General features: G+C 37.8%; 1 protein-coding gene across 1 annotated transcript in view; it reads left to right on the top strand.

The window, feature by feature from the left end:
• The window catches only part of UNC5C (unc-5 netrin receptor C), a 362,397-nt gene that overhangs the window by 289,961 nt on the left and 50,288 nt on the right, over positions 1-22,148 (top strand). Inside the window, exons 5-7 of the mRNA XM_058547532.1 lie at positions 3,043-3,223; positions 6,608-6,775; positions 9,346-9,510. Of these exons, the coding sequence (XP_058403515.1) occupies positions 3,043-3,223; positions 6,608-6,775; positions 9,346-9,510 (514 nt within the window). The remainder of the gene's footprint in view (positions 1-3,042; positions 3,224-6,607; positions 6,776-9,345; positions 9,511-22,148) is intronic.

Raw genomic sequence — 22,148 nt, 5'->3', positions numbered from 1 at the left:
AAAATGACTGTGAGTCCAGAGGACTGTCAATGACTAAAACATATATAGGAATTGGGTGACATAATCAGATGGCATGAGATTTAAAGCAAAGGTGTTTGGAGAGGAGGCTCTGGAATAGACAATGCAGTACAAAGAGGACACTGCCCGGACCCCTAGGCCCGGTGACATGTTGGGTTTGAGAAATCAAACATTCCCCGACTTGAGAGAACTCCAGAAGAAACAGCAGCAGCATGAAGAGCTAGGTTTTAGTTAAAGAAATCTTAGTTAAAAAACAATCTAAAAAGAGATTGAAATTTTCGAGGATTTTGCTGCTGTATTCCAAGGCAGCATGGCAGGGTTTCCAAACTTTTGGAGGGTGGGAGATGGGGATGTGCAGAGCAGGATGAGGATTCTTGTGTAGGAGGTGAGCAATGACCTTCGGGCTGGACATGAGCCCCTCGTGGAGATGAGGTCTCAAGGTGGAGTATTGTGGCACAGCTGGGAGTACCAGGGCTTAGGGAACTGGGGGATCTTGCCAAAAGCCAGACTCCTTGGCTCCCTCCTTCATTCCTACAGCTGTTCTCTAGCAGGAGAACCCTTTGCTTCTTCAAACAAAGCAGATAGGCAAGACCAGTGTGGAAAACAGATCAAAGCAGAGCTTCCCTGGGTAAAGCCAGAGTTAGGGAAGGAGGACAGGGGTGCTACTCCAGCACTTCTGGGGCTCCTCAGGGGTCCTCGAAGATCAGGTCATAATTACTGCTCCAATGTTGGCGAGAGACACCCAAGGAAAATGAGGAGTCACGTATAAGAAAGTAAAGACCATATATCCAATAATCATGTAAGTCTTTTGAAATCCTTTGTCAATGAGGCAGATTGCTCTCTTTCTTCTGTGTAATAAACTCTTTAAATAAGCAAGTGGTTTGCAATATCCCTTGGGATCTCTTTATTCATTTACGATCAGGATAACATCACTGTTGTTAACTGATATTACGTACATAGAAGAAACGGTAGTTTTGAACAGTCATGACTTAGGTCGGGTTCTCCGGAAGCAAACCATGAAGCAAAGGTGTGAACGCAAGTGGTTTTTGTGGTCGCGCTCCCAGGAGAACCCCTTAAGTGGGTGGAACAAGCGGGAGAAAAAAGGAGAAGCCCGGAAAGAGTGTAAATTCAGGCAACGTCTCAATGTGGGATCTTCAGCCTGATCCCTGGAGGGGAACTCTGGAGAGTAACAACTCAGATTCAAACCCAATCGGACCCAAGGCTCCGGCACCTGTGAGCAATGGCGAAGGAGGAAGTTGGGGGGAGCTGTGAACCCCTAGGCACTTCCAGGCATGAAATCCAGGATCCTGAGGGCCATCCTTCAAAGAGTAGTAGCAAGTGTGGGTCCTTGAAAGTAGAGCAAGCTCAGCGCGCACGCACGCGCGCACACACACAAGTACAAGGGATCCAAGACCAACCCCGAGGGAGCAAGTGGAAAGCTTCCTTTAGAATGGCAAAGCTAACCTAGGTAAAGATTAGATTAAAAAATGTTAATATCGGCGTGCAATTATCATCAAGTAGATTTCTAACAGTATGAATTTTGCTACCTTCTCCCTTGAACTTCTAGCAAGATCATATTACCACACACATAGGGCCAAATTTTGAGAAAATCGAGGTCAAGTGAGTATGATTGATCAATTGGTCCAAGCATGGCCCTGACTGAATGTGCTGTCTTTATTTGAAAACAAAATGCTTGTTTTAAAACTCCACTATTTTACATGGATTCCATTCTCTTTCTCACTTCCATTAGTGTAAATACCAAGAATGTTTAGCTATTTCAAAATTTACATCGTTACAAATAGTTGCTGTTATCTACATCCTTGTATGTTTATTTCGAGATGGTTGTTGCTTTTTGTTATTCCTTTTAAGTTGTGGCCTCTCTTCTAAGGATTAGAGGAGCATTATTTTAGAGTCCTTGCCTTAGATATAATTTACAGCTGTGCAAGATCCAGCCCACTGACAGATTTAGAGATTAATTTCCAGACCTCTTGCGGTGCTGGAGAAACTCCTTAAGATTTGGAATATGGCAACACTATTGACTCCCTACCACTAAAGGTTACTTGCATCCATATGCACACTAATGCGAAAGGAAAGTTTTAGTGTGGTAAATATCAGTGTTGTTTTGCTTTATGGAAAAATCTGTGCATAGAAGGAAAAAAAGAAGCAATTTACAGACAAGAAATAGTTTGTCTTTCATAAGGACAGCATATATAGATATATCTCCTTCCTTTCATTCTGTAACAATAACATTGCTGTTGCTAAATTGATATTATTTGTGTAGGAAAAAAAGTTCAATAATTTTGCACAGTCACGTCTGAAGTCAAGTTCCCCAGAAGTAAATCATGAGCCAAAAATTTGATGTTAGTGACATACAAAAGGAGAGGTTTAAGTATGATTTATATGCTGTTTGGATTATATTGAGAGTTGGTAGAAAACTTTTTCCTCCCAAGTATTTTGGCTTAGATGCGTCTCCAAATATGTGTTTGCTACATTTTAAAGTAAGTGCATTTTCAGGGAAATTTAATCCATATGTTTCAGCAGAGCTACACGTAAATCATCCAAACGTTGTTTTATTAGAGCTACATGATGTCTAAGATGCCTTTTGAGCTTTTTTAATAGTACTTACGTTCTTTTCTTAAAAGCAGCAGGTAAGTTGCCAAGAGTAAACAAATCAAATAGCAAAAGGTTTGCGTTCAGTTTGAAATGCTTAGCCTATTATTTTTGATTGGGTTCTGAACTTGGCAGTGCACATTCCCTGTTCCTGCCTGCGGGGCAAAGTGAAAACAATTTGAACACTGTATTTCCCAATTGGTTCATTGACATTTGAGAATAATGTAGTACAGACAGAATCATCATGTTTGGCAGGTGAGTGATATTAACATGACCTCAGAAAGTTACTTCCTCCCAGTTTGCAGAAGTTTGTAACATAAGCAATGTTATACATGTTGCAAAACATGAGTTAAGACAGGCAGCCATCAAGAGATCCATACCTGGGATTTATCTATTTCTCTGGTGCATCTTTAGGTGGAATGGTTGAAAAATGAAGACATAATTGATCCTGTTGAAGATCGGAATTTTTATATTACTATCGATCACAACCTCATCATCAAGCAGGCGCGCCTCTCAGATACCGCAAACTACACTTGTGTCGCCAAAAACATTGTTGCCAAGAGGAAAAGCACCACTGCAACTGTCATCGTCTATGGTGAGTGACCTTTGGGTCTCAATCTAGTTCATGTCAAGCTGGATTTCTCATTTTAATTGTAAAATATCAAGAGAGAGGCCCCCTCAATCCCCATTGCTGCTCTCTTCAGCTTTTCACGTGGACAGTGAGGTGTAAATGCCTCCCTGACACTTACAGAGAGACTAGACTTGGAAATTCCTAGCCCTTTGTCAGTCAGTTTATAGGAAAGTGAAGGAAATCTGTAAGTGCCAGCAGACATTCCTGCTTCCCTAAGCCCTCCTCTCCCCAGACCCTGGACCACTAAGTGACAGGGTGAGTTCAGAGATGAAGATGCTTAAAGCCGCCCGCCGCTCTTTCTGGGGGCCATGGCTCAGCCCGGTGGTTGCACAGCCCTAGGTGAACTGGAGCTGACATGTGCCCCAACACGTCAGGGCAACTTTACCTTCCTAGAGCTCACTTTACACGCTCCGCCAGGGGCATTCAGAGGGAAGACGAGCGCTGCGATCACCTGGTGGCCCTAATCCTAACCAGTGTGACAAGATTCAACATAATGACTTTTTCAGGAAGTTTCCCTCCCGTTCTCTGGCCCTTTCTCATCCCTCTCATCTCTAAGCCTATCATTTCTTCAGAAGTACTAAACAATTTCACACCCAGTTTTACTGCGGCACGTGATGCTTTTATCTCCCCGCACGGTTTAGCACTCAGTGGTTTTCCAATCATTTCACAGGTAGTTACATCTCCCCAGCTAAGCTTTAAGCTCCTTTGTAGACTAAGAGACAGCTCTGTATATTTATGTCTTTTTCACAGTGTTAGACACATAGTAGGTCTTCATTTCTTGATGGGTTATTGTCTCAGAGGAAACTGAACAACGCTGGGTAGTATTTTGAGGTTGTGCCACCTCCTGAATGATATGGCTACCACTTAGACTGTAAGGAAGCTTTTCATGGCTGCTTCAGTGTTAAACAACTCTCCAGGGGCCTTAGTGTCTGGATGACTGTGAAGGAGGGACAGCCACTGGCAAGGATCTGGCTTGTAGTGCTTACTTACTGCAGATAGTATCATCCGGATGGATGTGTCCTCACGCTGTAGGGAGTGAGGAGAACAGAAACTACTGTCATGTTCCAAAGGCTGAATGTAGTGAGGCTTTAAAATTGTCATTTTCATTACAAGACAGATGCTTACTTTTTTTTTTAATCCTCTGAATACTCTGAGGTTTAATTTCCTAGTCAAGATAATGGCTATGTTGAATTGTAAGCAATTGCCTTTCCAAAGTCACAATGAAATGTTTCCTACTTTTTGTCTTTTTCTAAACTGTCTGAATGACTTAACAGCATTGGAAATGCAGAAGAGAAATGAGGACATTACAGCACATGCAATAATAAATAACTAATGAAGGCAGAGTCTATATAGATGTATTATATAGATGTTTAATATGCATGCAAATCTCTTTTCCTATGTATGTTTCAATTTCCATAAATACAAGCCAAACATTGTCTTTAGGATGGATCAAACACAAATAACTTCAGCATTTTCAGTTCAGAAATTAGCATCGGACTAGGCGTCAGGAGTCTTGTGTTCTAGGACCAGTTCTACCACTAACTGACCTTCAGTTGGTCACTTAACCAGCGTCCTCGGAACCCTTGTCTCTTTCTCTGCAAAATGAGGGAATAAGCCTAGGGTCTTCAAAGACCTTTCTTTCTCTAAAAGTTTATGCTTATTCATTTCTCATTAAAATCTTAGCAGATCAGTTCAGGTATACTATCACCCCCAAATGTCAGCTCACCAGGATGCTAGGAAGCAATGTATACTGACAATTCCCTGACATTTGGAGTTTTGTCAAGTTGAGCAGGTTAAGTTGCTTTTTGAAACACTAACTGAGATTCTACCCTCAACCCTCTGCTTGTCCTTTTCATGGCCCCGCAAAGTAAGTTGTCCAAGGCTCATAGTTTGGAGTCGCCAGAAGTCCACAGAAAAACGTATGCGTATAACCAGTATTTCATTGTTGAGTCTGTTGCATATATTTATCTTTGTTAGTATCATTTTTAGATTGCAAATGTATATCTATTATAGAAAATTTGGGAAACACAGAGAAGGTCAAAGAAGAAAATACCTATAATGCTGTCATCTTGTCATCCAGAGGCAGCTTTAAAAAAGATTGATACGTATACTCCTGGTGTTTTCTATGCATAAATAGGATTTTAAAATAAGGGATATAGATACATATTTTCATTTAAAACATAATGTTGAAATATTCACGTATTATTACATAGACCTCCACAGCATCATTTTTAATGGCCGCCTGGGAGTCAATCACATGAACATACATGGTTTACTTTACCATTTTCCTGTTGTTGAACATTACAATTGTTTTCAATTTATCTTTCTATAAAAAATAACTCTGCTGTGAAAAATATTCTTGTCTGTGTCTGTATAACACATTCATGATTATTCCCTATTGCCTAGGTTTCTGGAAAAGGAGATGTTGGGCATACGATGTGCACATACAAGATTTGTGTTATCTGAATGGCTAACACTCTTCTTTACTCTCAGGAGGCAGATGCACATACTAATTATGTCACGTTTTAATTACCAGCAAATAATTTTTGTTAGAAATTGCTAAATTACAATAATTTCATAGACTCACATTATTGAAGTATTAAAATATATCAGAGTATTTTCTAGAGCAAGATCTCCAGAGGTGAATAGTGAACATTGCATTAAAGTGTAGGTTTTATAATCACACCTACACCAACAGCTCCTTCAGACACCATAATTAGCCTCTATACACAAAATAGAAGTCCATGTCAATTACATCAACTCATCACCAATTTGATTCAATAGCTACTCAATTAGTTAAAAATCCAGCAATATAGCACTTTATTTTTTAACCAGATTCACTGGTTAGTTAATGAAACTGACTAAAAATCTTTAAAAGGTTGTAAAGTTTACATATGCTAAAGAAAAATAATCAATCATCTGTTATTAAGAAAAGGCTAAATGATTTTATCCATTTCCCATGCTTCAGACCCACTTGCAGCCTTGGTATAGAATGTAAACATTTATTATTTGAGATAAGCTGTCAAAAGTAATTTTTGGAGCTTGACTAGGTAGGGGGATGTATTTTTTTTAAAAGAACACTGGCCAAGGAAAAGGCAACAGTCTTATTTACTTTGCTGAGTAGGTGAGTCAATATTGGTAATTCATTTTATTTGTCTCTGTGCTTAGATTCTTCAGCTCTGCAATAAAGCTTTGAATGAAATGATGTCCAAGGTCTTTTCTAGCTTTGAACTTTTAGATTTTTTTATGGTCACTTGGGAGATGACTTCTTGTTTACGTGTTGTGTGTGGTTTGTGTGTCTGTGTGCACATATGTTTAATCCACATTTTATTATTTACCTCCTTCCAGTAAACGGTGGCTGGTCCACCTGGACAGAGTGGTCTGTGTGTAATAGCCGCTGTGGACGAGGGTATCAGAAACGCACGAGGACCTGCACCAACCCAGCACCACTCAATGGGGGTGCCTTCTGTGAAGGGCAGAGTGTGCAGAAAATAGCCTGTACCACGTTGTGCCCAGGTAAATAAGCCAGTGCTCTCCTTCCAGATGTCTCCACCCATTCTAGAAATATGCTTTAGGGGATATATACAAAGCCTTAATCTTGATCCAAATGTGTGATAAACATTATTTAAATCCATCATACCATTCAATGCTTACATTGCTGGGAAATCAAGTGTTTTCCTCCCGAAGAGTACTTAACTTTATTATCCAAACATGCAGAATAGTATAAAACAGGAGATTAAGCACTTATGAATATAATCCCTCTCTATTGCTCAACGAAACTGCTAGAGCCAAGATTGCATATTCTATAATTCAAGAGATTTGAGCGGCATTGAAAGCCACACATTTTAGGAATAACAACCCTTGATCTTCAGAAAGCTGTGGAAATTAATTGGAGCTGAAATTTAGAAAATGTTTTAGACTGAAATATTTAATATTTAGTGTCAGTTTCTGGGCAAGGGCAAATAAAACATTTGGAATGAATTAAAAGGATGTCTAAGCTTTGTGACACATGAGCTAATGGATTTTGAAAATACAATGCAGTCAGCTCTTTATTATCTCTACATGTTGGTCACCTATTTTGTGAGTTATTTGCAGTGGTACCTACAGCAAGATTGCATCCCTCTGCCTCTGAGCATCTTTCTGTGCTGTTGTCACCAGCTCTTATCCCTAGGTAAACTGAGGTTAGCATTTGCCAAAACCAAAACTAAAACACCTAATTATATAATATACTGAAAAGTTAAGCTAAAATTATTTTGAAATAATACGTGAATTTAGTGCACTCCACTGGAGTAGCTGTTATATCGTCACGTTCATTATTTAGATATACAGTCTTCTTACTTCCCTCTATTTTGCCTAACTTTTGTCCAGTTCATCATTTAATAGAACCTTTCTCAGAGATAGGTTGCAGAAATGAACTAGAGAGAAAGATATAATCTGTATTTTATATTCCTGTGTTGATTTCCAAATATCAAAACAGTCTCCCACACTGAACCCTTTGAGAGCTTTTATTTATGGAATAAATTTTGACTAGGCTTAGAATTTCAGTATTTTGTCTCATACTCTCCTATATTTTATCTAGATGTTGACTCCCATAATTAAAAATGCACTGAACATTTTGAGTTGAGTGTGTGTATGTGTATGTACTTTGGGATGGTCTAGGTCAAAGCAAATGTCTTTCCTCCAAATAGCTGAGAGTTGCCTATATAGCCAACTCTGTATGATTGAAATATTAATGCTTTCACCTCTTTTTCATGTGGGCATGTTTATATCTCTATACATATTATACGTAATATATTTACACAATAATTTGAATATGAAATCATATAGATTTTCCAAACTATGTAGACTATTAAAACTGATATAATTTCTATCGATATGCAGATATAAGATTTTATGTATATTAGATGTTCAATACATGATGTTTGACATTGTTTTACATTGAATTCTAGATAACCATATTTATTTACATATTTCAGGGAGAATTTTTAAAAATTTAACTCTTATTTCAATATTTTTATCCTATTTATGTAAGAACCTTTAAAGAATGCATTTTAAAGTATGACCTTAGTGAAATTTGATATATATTTTTTTCAACTTAGGATTTAAGTTGTGTGTTTTTAAAATAAGATATCTCAGCTCATTATCATTGAAATCACTGACAAGCCAGCCACCAAAATTAGGAAGAAAATGAGTCAATTCTAAATGACTCAATCACAGCAAAAAATTAGAAATGTGCCTAAATATTATTTTTAAAATAAAAATAGCAATGTATACATCATCAAATAATGGAATGGAATCATCAAATAACAAAAATAATATAGTAAAATATAATATATATTATAAAGTATATAATTTCTAATATAAAAAATAATAGAATATTATTTAGTATATAATAGTATATATAATATAATATATATGCTAAAATATATAATTTCCATTATAAAAATAATAATAGAAAATAATATAGTCTTTTCAAGAAGGCATTGCAGGTCTTAGAAGAATCAAGCAGCCTGGATGAAAAAATAAAATAAAAAGAATATATAGGACATATATGGATGATAGATAGATAGATAAATGGATGGATGGATGAATGGATGGATGGGTGGATGAGTGAGTGCATAGACAGATTACTTCCTCACTCTACCAAGCTCTGCTCCTTACCTCGACACAGGTTTACTTGCACTGCCCATATGACACTATGCATGAAGGAATCTTGGATCCAAAATTAGGCACCTTAATTTTCAATACAAAATCCAGAAGTTTCCCCTTTAGTAGGAAAAGGGGCATCATCATGATTTACTTTTATGTAGCTCCTCGTGACAACTTTGGTTTCTGTGTGTCTCATTAAGCTTCCTTTGCTTGGTCAGTGAGGAAACAGGTACACACCTCCTGAGGAAAGTTCACAGATCCCAGACAATGTATGCAGAGCATGCTCTAGTTCCAGCAGTTGAAATGAATGGAGTATTCCTCAGTGGGGCATTTTCTTCAGTTTTTTGTTTTGTTTTATATGTACTTGAGCTCTGCTCCCCTCTGCCCTCAAGAAGCTCCTTCTCCCTTTGACAGGATGCTGGTTTTTTTTGTGGCAGTGGATGGCAGGTGGACCTCATGGAGCAAGTGGTCTACTTGCGGGACCGAGTGCACACACTGGCGCAGGAGGGAGTGCACAGCGCCCGCCCCCAAGAACGGAGGCAAGGACTGCGACGGCCTTGTCTTGCAATCCAAGAACTGCACGGATGGGCTTTGCATGCAGAGTAAGTCTATTTGAGCAAATGACAGACACTGGGCGGCCTGAGATTTAACCGCTTGGATTTCTTTGAAGGAAATATTAGAAATTAAAAATTCTTTGAACAACAAAAAAATGCAATAATATACCAATATCCTAGCTCTCTCTCAAAATTGAAAAAGCTAATCTTCCAGGAACCAAAATGAATAATAACTGTGTCTAGTTAACAAATGACACAGACAGTATTGCTTTCCCATGAGCAAAGAGTGATTTAGTCCTTTCCTTGGGGGAGCTGTCATTCTTCCCAGACCAGGGATCCAGTACTCAGTTTTATTAGAGCACAAAAGAGCACCCTACACTCCTAATAGAGTCATGTGACTTCCAAAAAATAAGCTATTTATTCCTAATTCATGGCCATTACCAAACCAGTGCCCATGGAACATAAAATGTATACAAGGACAGGAAACATTTCTGCAGGTAGATGTACCAATTTACAAGTGTTTAGTGGGAACATCTTTACAACTCCTTGAAAATGCTGGGTTTGTGTCAGAAATTATGTTTATTTAAATGAAATAATGTTAACAAAAATAAATTTTAAAAATGATGGTAGAAGATTGGCTCAGGAATATAATGGGTGCTATAAGCTACATATTCCCCATTTTTCATGGCTTTGTTCCCTAGATTTTCTTACTTACTGAGTTGGTAGTTTGATTTCCATGCTTGCGAACTGTTACCCCTTTATTGAGGAGCCCTTAGGTCTGCACAATTTACCATATCTTTCATGACCAAGAGTTAAGGTACTAAGAATTGCTCTGACATCACACCTATGCAGATGAATGGATCAAACAACGTCCTGTCTTTGGATCTTAACTAATGGTGGCTGAATGTTGACATCTTATAACGTTACAAATTGCTTGCGGAATACAAGCAACCAAGTGTATTTGTGTAGAAGTATTTGTATTTATCATTTAAGAATAAATGACATTTTTCTTTTTTATTTTCACCATATTTATGAAGTTCTATTTACCTTCCAAAGTCTATACACACAGAGACCTTTAAAAAGAAACCTTACTTAAAATACAAATGAGTCGTTATGTTGTTGACACAGAATAAAAATCTAATAGGCTTCTTATTTTTCTGTCCAAGGACATTGCAGTCTTTGAGAAGGGCTGCTGCTGCGTGTAAAGCATAGCTTCTGGATGTGACTTGGGGACTGCCACTGTGCATCTCACTAAGTTTGTTCCAGAAACGCAAGAAGAAGAATACAGCTGTCTTACTAACCATTTATCTAGCAATGCAGGGTTTGTTCCTCTAGGCGTGAGTTTGAGTTGAGGATTAAAATAAAAACATTCCACACACAAGCTGTTCTTTTTAACATTTTTATAATTTGGTAGTCGTCCTTTAATGTGGAACAAATTGCTTCGTATGATTGAAAAATAACAATATTTGAAGTTTCTTTCTCTCTCTTTCTCCCTTTCTCAGTATATTTCAACTGTGGGTGATTTAATGCCTACTGCTTCTATTGTGCATATTTAAAAATTCCCAAAGGGACGTATTTAACAAGGAATACAATGCTGCAAGATGGAACACTAAGTCTTTTATTAGTTACACAAAATGACACATTCTAGATTATGACAATTGTAAAATACAAACATGAAATATTCAAGTTAAGACTTTCATGCCATAGCATCCCCTTAGCATTTGGCTTATTTCTTACAGCATTAACAGAATTTTTTCTTATGATTGGATATTTACCGATAATGATGGCATGAAGTCTGTGTGTAAATAAGAAAGGAGAATGAGGCTATAAGAGGGGTTTTCTGTTGTTTGTTTTTGTTTGTTTGTTTGTTTTTATCAAGTCTCTTGTTAGACTGAAACATTTGGGTGTTTGGGTTAAAATCAGTCAGTTAAAAAGCTATCTCCTTCTACAATTCTGATTTGCTACAGTAACAGCCGCTACTAAGTCAATAAACTCTTTCATCTGCCCTCCTATATCTAATCTAGTGCAACAGACAATTGTAGTCTGTACTACTATTGATTTCCTCAGTGATGAAAACCACAGAGATATTGCTGCACTGTGTAATTATAGTATTTTACAATGAAAGCTGTAGTTTCTGTTTACCAGTAAGCTGGGTGTTTCTGGCATAGCATTGCTGACAAAGTCTTGCAAAGAAATAGTATTGCTCTTGGCCCTTATTTTGGAAAACAAAAGGCTTACTAATAGTGAAAGTACCAAGCTTGCAAGAGTGACAAGGTCTATATTAAGAAAAATAATGGAAGTAGAAAAGACAGCCAGAAAGTTGCACTTGACAATTAGGAATTATCATTTAATGTTTATTTACTTTAGGAAAGCTAGTGTCTTCAATATATTAATAAATAGTTGTTCATCAGTATTGCAATATTATCTCAAAATAAAGCTAGCCTACTTACCATTGAACCAGGTATGCAATACAGCCTCTGAATCTACTCAAAATTATGTACAAATGATTCTGATATAAATGCAGATATACTGCTAGGTAGGAGAGATTCAGAGTTCATAATGGATGTCAATAGAATTCAGAGTTACCAAGATAATATGGTGTAGTATATTTTAAAAGCCAAATTGGTACTTAAGAGCAATACAATGTGAAATATATAGAATATACTACTGTCGATGTCTATTCACTAATTTGTTCAAAACAATCATATTCAGACACATTTCTTCGTTAACCACCTCTCTCATTATAAATACCTTTGACTCAAAATATGTAGAAATATTGGAAAAAAATATTAAAAGACACACACACATGTGGAATGTTTGTGTGTGTGTGAGAGAGAGAAGGGGAGAGAGAGAGAATCAAGTTCAAAAGAAAGATAGAGAAATCCTCAAGTGCCAGAAATGAAGTAGAAACTCAAATCTAGAAAGGTAACTTATGAGTGGACACCAGAATAACCAAGAGGGGCACTGGACATGCATGTAGGTCCTAGGGATTGGGAGTTAGGGTTTCATTTTTGGCACAGAGGCAGAAGCCATGGATGTGAGAAAGCCTGAGGCTGAGAGTTGAAAACCAGAACCCTGAATAAAGCTGGGTCTCATAAATGGCTTCCCCCACCATGAAAAAAAACTAAAAATTTTTACCCACCAGCCCAGAGAAGCCAAGGAAAATTAATGGTAGAGAAAAGAAAAATGAAGTCCTCACTTAAATAAAACCTATAATAAAACCACAATCCTACACCCAGCTCTGGTATGGAGTCTCAAATACAGTATAAGGAGCAAAAAACAAAAGATGCATAATTTACATAATTGGTGAAACCTCTGGGGTACCAGCAGAAGCAAACAGCAAGACATTCTCTAGAGTTCTTTCCACAACTCAAGTGCATTGCTCTATGATAAAAATAGCCCACTTCTGAAAATGAGTTTACAGTACAAATTTTCATACCACCCAAGGGAACAGTCTGCTGTAAGGAAGAGTCAGCAAATTAATAAATAGATGAGTTAGTACCCTCATAATATGGATTCATAGAGCAATCTGAATGAGACTATAAAATAAATAAAAATAAAGAGACCAGGGGCCCGCCCAGTGGCATAGTGGTTATGTTTGCACGCTCCACTTCTCGCGGCCGGGGGTTCACAGTTTCAGATCCTGGGTGCGAACCTACACACCACTTATCAAGCCATGCTGTGGCAGGCATCCCACATAACGTAGAGGAAGATGGGCACAGATGTTAGCCCAGGGCCAATCTTCCTCAGAAAAAAGAGGAGGATTGGCGACAGATGTTAGCTCAGGGCTGATCTTCCTCACAAAAAATAAAAAAATAAAAAAATACATAAAGAGAGCAACTGTATTGTTAAAAGGAATATAAGCACAAATGAAAGAATAGAATACTGTAAAAAGGACAGATAGATTTGGGGAAAAATTTAATGGAATGTCTAGAATTGTAGATATGATGATTGAAAGTTAAAACTCAATGGAACGTTAAAAATCAGATCAGATCAGAGACAACTTTAGATAAAGCTGAAGAGAAAATTAGTAAACTGGAATGTAGGTCTCTTGAGACTTCTCCGAATACAAGAAAGGAAGTGAGTGAATTTATAAAGGGAAGTTAGAATGTGGAGGATGGAATGAGAAAATCCACATTTATTACTCAAGAGACAAAAATTAAAAATATTGTCAGAAAATCAAGATAGAGAGGACTTACTACACACAAACTCTCACTGAGTAAACTACTAAAAATAAAAATGATTCTTTTAAAAAAAGAGAGACTAATTAAGGGGAAGTTGAAAATAAGATGGAACTAAATTCTAGATAATATTAACACAGAATATGGGAAGATGTGATCTAAGTTAAAATTTTCTAATTTGCATATATTGTTCAGGGAAAGAACAGTAATACTATTTGCATAAGACTTTACTGATTCAAGTGGTCCAGTTAATGTGTTAAGACTGACTACACACATAAAAGTTAAGTGCATAAATTCAAAATAAGATTTTTAAGAGCAGGAAAGGAGCAAAAAAGAAAGAAGAAAAATGTGGTAAATGAAAACGATAAATAAGGTGATATATGTCAAGGATCATCATATATCAGGGATAATAATGTAAATGAATTAAATTCACCTGTTAAAGGAAATTCAAAATTGTAGGCAGAAATCTAATTTTGTACTGTTTATGAGACATACTTAAATCATAATTATAGAGAAAGGTTGAAAGTTAAGAGGTGGAACTTACAATATAGTTCAATCTTTATTTAACAATGCCCAGTTAATGGCTTTGACTATCTGATTCGGCCGTCCTTAATTCAATTCCATTTCCTATTATGCCTAAGTAACACATATTAGAGATTTTTTTGCTTATAGTCTTAACTTAGATTTTTGTTATTCTTAGACTTTATAGTTTTTAGAATGTTTCCTTTTTCACTGAAGAATTAATCAAAAGTTTTCTAAATTGTTTACCAGGCTATTAGTTGTCTGTGTAAGAAATCTTAGAAATCTAGGTATTTCCTCAATGCCAATTTAAATTTTTAATCAAAAGTTTTTGAGGGTTACTTACAAAATTATTCAATATTTTAAAGATATGATAATGCTAAATGTTAGCAAATGTACAGTAAAGTAGAATCTTTTATTTTTGCTAATGGTAATACAAATTTTCACAATTATTTCTGGAAGCAATTTGACAATATGAGTTAAGAGCTTTAAAATTATTCATACCATTTAACCCAGTAATCCTACTTCAATGAATAAATTTTAAGTAATTAATATGAATACCTAAAAAGATCTATGCCAAATATGTTCATATTCTTTGTATTTTATTGTAAAATATTCAAAATCCAAAAGTTTAATATTAGAGCAATGGTTAAGTAATAGATGCTACTTTCATATGGAATATCATATGCCACTAAAATATTGATGATAGTTTAACATGGAAAAGCAAAATATGGGTTTATATATACACTTAATCATAACTATATAAAAGCAAGCTTAGGAAAAAGATAAATGAAATTTACACTAGTGAGATTACAAGTAATTTTTTTCTTCTTCAATATACTTTCTATTCTCCATATTCTTTATTCTTAGTATTTCATTATGTTTATAATTGTAAATGACTTTTTAAAAAAGAGATGTTGAGGATTGGCTAGAACAAGTGAAAGATCTTGGAAGCAGGGGTCTCGGGATTTGAGATGTAGCAATATCACTGACTCGTCCTGGGAATTTGGTCACATTGATTCAAATTGGATTAGATTCAAATTAGATTACCAAAAAAGTATTTGCATAAAACCTAGTTGTATAAAAGCCTAGGTGGCAAGAGTTACTTATAGCCAGTAAATCAAGTGCACATGTAAAAGGATTTTGAAGACACGGGGATTTGGACCTGAGTTATGGTGTTACATTATTTCCCAGTTGCCTATCATGTACATATCACTCTGTCCTCACAACCATACTTATCCTTAAACTGTTTGATAAATTGGATTCATTATGTGATGCTAGGTAATTTCATTTGTGAAACAAGGTCATGGTCTTTAAGCAATTTTAGAAGCTCCACTACATTTTTTAGGCCATCCATACACATTAGTTGATATTGAAGTAATCTATATCATGTATATATTACACTGGATAGATCCTCATTGGCCTGAAAAAGTAGTTTCTACACTGGAGACACCACCTTTAAATTAAGAACTTCCAGAGTTGGTGTTATTTCAGTAGAATGTCTTATTAAAGGATAATTAAAAACCATCAAAGTCACGTAATGTCCCAGAAAAAAGTTGGACATTTTTGGTTTATAAGCATATTGTTAATTGAAAAAGAAATTAAAAACTAGAATTTTTAGGTATGCTTAAAGGTATAGATTACATCGAACAAGAAAGGGAAATGATGGAATATTTTTCACTATTGAAAGCAACATGGATGTCTGATGTGTCTGACATCATTAATAATGTTAATAACAGAATAGACTCTTTATTTAATGATACTACAGAATAGTGTGTCTTATTCAAAAGGCTGTAATGGAAGGTCCATTGTGCTGTGTACCCATTTAGATTTCTTTATATCATCCCTAAAATTATATGAAAATAGCCCCTGGTTTTGCCATATAGTCTTTTTGTTTTTGTTTTTGTTTTTTTTTGTGTGCTGGGGAAGATTTGCCCTGAGCTAACATCTGTGCCAATCTTCCTCTATTTTGTACGTGGGTTGCCACCACAGCACGGCTGATGAGTGGTGTAGGTCCATGCCTGGGATCTGAACCCACGAACCTGGGCCACCAAAGTGGAGCGCACCAAACTTAACCACTACACCATGGAGCCAGCCCCTGCCATATAGTCTTGAAATAGGATTTACATAAAATTGTTCTGGAGAGAGAGAGACAACACTAGACACAGAACAAGAGATACAGAAGAAGAAAAAAGCACTCAAGACAATCTCCAAAAATGCTAAGCCAATAAGCGTATCTACCTTTTATTTTGAAATACAATTTTATTATCAAGACCTGATAACTTTTAACCTTTATAATCTTTATAATGAATCTGTAGTAAGATCTACTTTGTGATGGTTGGCGTGTAATGGTTTAATCCATGCTTACTTCTTCCTTTTGAAAACAGCAATCCAAAGACTATAGATGTGGCTTGGTCTAGATATGGCGCTCTGTATGTACTTATGAATACACTCAATTAGATTATCACATACTGCAGCTATTCGTATAGACTTTAGTTTTTAATCTCATTTAAAGATTGGAGTCCCACGTAGGGATATGTAACAGTTCAGATCTGAATTCAGAATTCCTCCTTCTTGCTGAAGAAGGTTTATGCCATAGTAGACAAATTAAAAATTTCAATTTACAAACAAGTACTGCCTGGAATTGTGTCTGCATCAGTGAACCTCCTGACTTTGGGAAATTAAATGTTATGCAGTCTGCAAATTTAGCGCTTTCTACTCATTAAAACATTTACATGTCACACAGCTCTTTCATTAAATCTCATGTACAGAGGAAGTGGCAGAACTCTGTGTGCAAATTGTGGTGTGGACACACTGCATACCAGGGCCCCCGGAATCCCAGGTGCATTTAATGTGGGGAAATACTTTACCTTACAAATAGTCTTTTCTTGACTGTAGAATGATGTGTTTATAATCACTGTGGTAAGCATTTGAGAAGGTGCTAGTCAGTTTCCAGTCAAATTCTTGTCAACACAGCAGTTTGATAGGAAAGCATAACTGTGAGTATCAGACAGTGAGTGCTTTTACCTGTAGTCTGGAAGAAGTTGATGTCATAGCTGTGTTTGTCTAGTCCTTGATATGCGTAGTGTCCCAGCTGGCAAATAAATATTCTGTACTTGGACTGGCTGCCCGACACAGTGCTCTGCTATCTCCGGTATAATAAGTGCGGTTTGCTTTAGCTTTTTTCCTTTCTGGTAAAACATTTTCCTGCTTTTGAAAGCAGGGATGTGGTTAGAAGCTTTAGCCCACAGAAACCTGCTGAACACCTATGGAGCCCCCAAACAGATTAGTGTGAGAGGACAAATGCAAGGTCTTCAGCTCCTAGGATGGAAAGAAACTCCGAGGGGATCAAGAAAGGTACCGCCTTTCACAACCACGGCAAAGCGTGGACTCCTTCAGGATCACATAAGTGCAGGGCCAGGCTTTCGCTGAAGTTTTCTTTTTGCCTAAAAATCCAGCAGATAGAGTGATACATATGCTAGAAACCAGCCTCTTTACTTCTGAGTCTTCATCACTTTATTTCTGTCAGATGTCTTTGCTACCATGGATTATAATATCATTGCCGTTGGATTTAATAGTTTGTTATTTTTCTTAAGGAGCATTGATGGGGATAGAATCTACTGCATTAAAAACACTTGAGGGGGCCGGCCCGGTGGCGTAGTGGTTAAGTTCGTGTGCTCTGCTTCGGCAGCCCAGGGTCTGCAGTTTCGGATCCCGGGCACAGATCTACACACCACTCATCAAGCCATGCTGTGGTGGCATCCCACATACAAAATAGAGGAAGATGGGCACAGATGTTAGCTCAGGGACAATCTTCCTCAGCAAAAAGAGGAGGATTGGCATCAGATGTTACCTCAGGGCCAGCCTTCCTTGGCAAAAAGAGGATTGGCGTCACATGCTAGCTCGGGGCTAATCTTGCTCACCAAAAAAAAAAAAAAAAACCACTTGGGCAGCTGATCTATGGGTTTGATTTTACCTCACTGTTGAGTTCAATTTAGGACATTTATTCTTCACCTACTATGAGTTACAAGCTAAGACTTTTGCATCTGGGATGTTAATTCCCTGCTCCACATGTTCAGAGGGGCGTGGTGGGAACTGGTGGGAACGGGGCTGTGGATCAGTTTTAGTGAGGTGTGGTCTACCCACTGTCCTGTGAAGGCTGGGGCAGGAGTTACCACAGCAGTTTAGATAACTGACATCAGTGATAAGCAAATGTTCTCTTCAGTTTTTGTTGTCATGTCCTAGAATTTATGTATTCATTTATTTGGAGTTCCTTAAGCTCCTGTCAATAAATAATCCCTCAGAAGAGTGGTAAATTATAATAAATGACCGTGAGTGTCTGACAGACCTGACCTTTGACATCATTAGTGCAGTCCTGATGGGCTTCCTAGAACCAACCTAAAAGGAAAAAAACAAAATCTGGACATGTTTATTTTGAATGGCCCTTGAGGTTTTTAATAAGAACATTTGCATCAAAAGAAATGTAATTGGGGTGAGAAAAAAATCACATATTTTGGCTTAATGTAAAATCACTGGCCAAAAAAAAAAGACCAAGCAGCCAGGTCGAGGAGAGGGGAAAATCCCTCGGGAACAGAGTCTTCTAATGCTAGGATCATACAAATAAGCACAGATCTTATGAGGGGGTCTAGTGTACTTCAGGTAGATACATATGCTAAAACTAACCCAAAACTGGGTGGTTTGAAACAGGTACTTTTACAGAACACACCTAATGCTTTTATAAACTAAAATTGTCATGTCGTATTCATAACTTACATACTACCCCCCATAATCCTCACAATATCGTAAAATCTATTTAGCTGTATTAGGTCATAGAAGCAGCTCCATATTGAAATATAATGACTAAGCCTTGAAGGCAAGCAGGAGCACCTTATAAAACGCCGCCCACCTCCCTCCCACCTCCCTTTTTGCTAGGAATTTGATAATCTACAGACAGAGAGTTTTAATTCCCAGACATCTACATAAAGACTTTCCTTTTAGGTGTTTCCTAAATCTGGCTCAGTGGTTCTTAAACTTTGGAGGACAGAAAAATTACTGTATCATATATATTTTAGGAATTTAAAGGAATTATAGATGTAATTTTAATTTTATTCACTTTCCACCAAATGCACTGAGTTAGGCCCTGACATAAGTTGCTTCTGACTCTAATCTACTGTGTTAGACATGGCCGAGCTGAAACAAAATTGACCTGAGTTCAATTTAATCAAACTCAAGAAGCACAAAAAATAACCTGACAAACAGAACTTTTGATGATCCCCTAGTAATAGCTGGATCTTGCAAAGGAAGAAACTGAGGTGTAAAATTGAAACAGCCCACCCAGCGCCCAAGACGAGTTAGTGCAAGAGCCAGCATATGAAATCAAACTGTCTCATTTTGAAATAAACCTTTTTGCATGTGGGCTCTTGGATGCTGGGAGCAAGTGGTTGTCAGCTTTTATTGCTTTAAAATGTGATTTTCTTCTGATGCTTAGTGTCTCTCCAACTATTGATGTTTATTCTTTTTTCCTGTTGGCATCGTTTTTGAGAGAAACAATGTTTCTCTAAATATTTACTTATTGTAGGGTTTTATGCCAAAAACAATGTGATTATCGTGCATGAACCAGGCCATCATTCTAGCATGGCTCCCAGTTACGTTAGCGTAGGAATGCCTCCCTGGTGCACCTCTTCACTTGCCCCACAACTGAAACAAAAGACACTGTTTGGAAGTTGTTTCATTTAAGGATAAAAATCTCTTTGTTATTTTAGCTTTTTCATGAATATCAATGATAATATTTCAAATGGAGAGATATTTTGTAGTCTAAATGATTAGCATTACCTCATTCAATAAATGAATTGCAAATTAAGCCATGAACCTATCAAGCCCTTTTCTATTATTTCCTCATCTCTCCTCATTTAAATCGACTAATTAATGCCCAGACAATCCTTACAAAGCCTGTTGGGCTGTCACTGAGAGCGGGGATCTGACCCTGGCTTTGCTGTGTCGCCAGCATTTTTTTTTTTTTTTTGAGAGGAAGATCAGCCCTGAGCTAATATCTGTGCTAATCCTCCTCTTTTTGCTGAGGAAGATCGGCTCTGAGCCAACATCTGTTGCCAATCCCCCTCCTTTTTTTTCCCCCAAAGCCCGAGTAGATAGTTGTATGTCATAGCTGCACATCCTTCTAGTTGCTGTATGTGGGACGCGGCTCAGCGTGGCCGGAGAAGCGGTGCATTGGTGCGCACCCGGGATCTGAACCTGGGCCGCCAGCAGCGGAGCGCGCGCACTTAACCGCTAAGCCACGGGGCAGCCCTGTGTCGCCAGCTTTATACTGTGAGGCAAGTCCCTCCACCACTCTATGGTCAGGCTCCTTAGCCTGCAGGTAGAAAGGGGTTAAAACAGAAAATTCTAATCAATGATCTATTTTAACTCCCGGGGGTTTGAGAGTTACTAAGGGCATAGATTTGATTTTGAGGAATTTAAACCTGCCCAGTGGTTGCTCAGAGGTTCTGACATTTCTCACATCAGCATATTTGTTTGTTAATTTTTTCTATTAAAATTCTACTTATGGCATAAAAACAGAATATTATCTTTTTTTAAAAATTAATCATAAAATCATGATCATTTTGGCTATCGTCTATTATCCATATTGCATGAAAAAAAATTTTTTTAAAGACTAGAAAAATCAAAGCAGTTGCTGTTCACTGGGGAAATGAAGATTTACATATAGTTTCCGGCATTGTTCCTAAGATTTCCCAAATATAAACTGACCAAATAGGCTATGTTCAGGCATATTATTGCACAATTAGGAGCCATGGACTTCAGGATAACTTGATGTGACTCACTGCTGTGTGTAACCAAGGGAAGCTCGCTCTCCTTTTTAGGAGACTTCGGCGTGGGCTCTCATCTTTTATAACAGATGTCAGCTGAAAAAGATGGCAACCTCATCTCTCTTTAAAGGATGACCTTGTAAAAATTAGAAAAAGTCACTCCTTCCTTAAGTCACTTTACTGCCATTGGCTGGAAAATTGTTATATTAACAGACCAAATCTACAGTCAACATAGAGGTGCCTGGGGCCACCCAGAGTTGGACAAAGCAAAACATGCATCATCAGCTTTACTGACAGGAGGGTGGAAACCAAACTTTAGTCTCAACACTTTTGGTAACTTGAAAATATCACTTATCGGGGCGGCCCTGCAGCATAGCGGTTAATTGCGCGAGCTCCGCTGCTGGCAGCCCGGGGTTTGGATACTGGGCGCGCACCCAGGCACCACTTGTCAGGCCATGCTATGGCGGCGTCCCATATAAAGTGGAGGAAGATGGGCACGGATGTTAGCCCAGGGCCAGTCTTCCTCAGCAAAGAGAGGAGGATTGGCATGGATGTTAGCTCAGGGCCGATCTTCCTCATGGAAAAAAAAAAAAAACTCCTCATCTTTGGGACTCATTTTCCTCACCTGAAAAAGGTTGGACTAGATCATCTTTTAAAATGATGTTTTAAGCAACTAGGAGATGGCTCTCTAGCATAAGGAGTATTTCACTATTTAAGACAGCCTACTCTGCTCTGGTTTTCAGATTGTTTATGCCTTCACTTCCTTAAAGTTTCTCTCACAATCAAACTTCCTCCAAGCCCTATCCTCGCAGGTCAGGAAAATTTCTCCTTTGAAAAATAAATGTTCTTTAAAAGTAACAAAAACCAAACCAAACCAAAAAAAAAGCGCAGATGTATGGGGCCTGAGCATTTCCCAGAGCAGAAGCACTGCTCTAGGCTTGGCTCCCCCGGGTTGCAGGCGGCGAGGCCACCGCAGCCGGTGGGGACAAGTCCTGCGCCCACTCCCGAGCCCCATCCTGTGCTCATGCAGTCAGTCCACCAGAGGTGATTTTGTTATCTATGGAGGTGCGTTTTGTTCCGGTTCTTCCCAGGCAAGACTGCCCTTCCCGCTGCAGGAGGTTCAGTATCCTTGGCCCTCACTCACTAAATGCCACAAATAATCCCC

This window comes from Diceros bicornis, chromosome 8 (genome assembly GCF_020826845.1).
Source record: "Diceros bicornis minor isolate mBicDic1 chromosome 8, mDicBic1.mat.cur, whole genome shotgun sequence".
Classification (NCBI taxonomy): domain Eukaryota; kingdom Metazoa; phylum Chordata; class Mammalia; order Perissodactyla; family Rhinocerotidae; genus Diceros; species Diceros bicornis.
The sequence above is the reverse complement of the archived record's forward strand: the minus strand, read 5'-3'. Positions and strand labels throughout refer to the sequence as shown.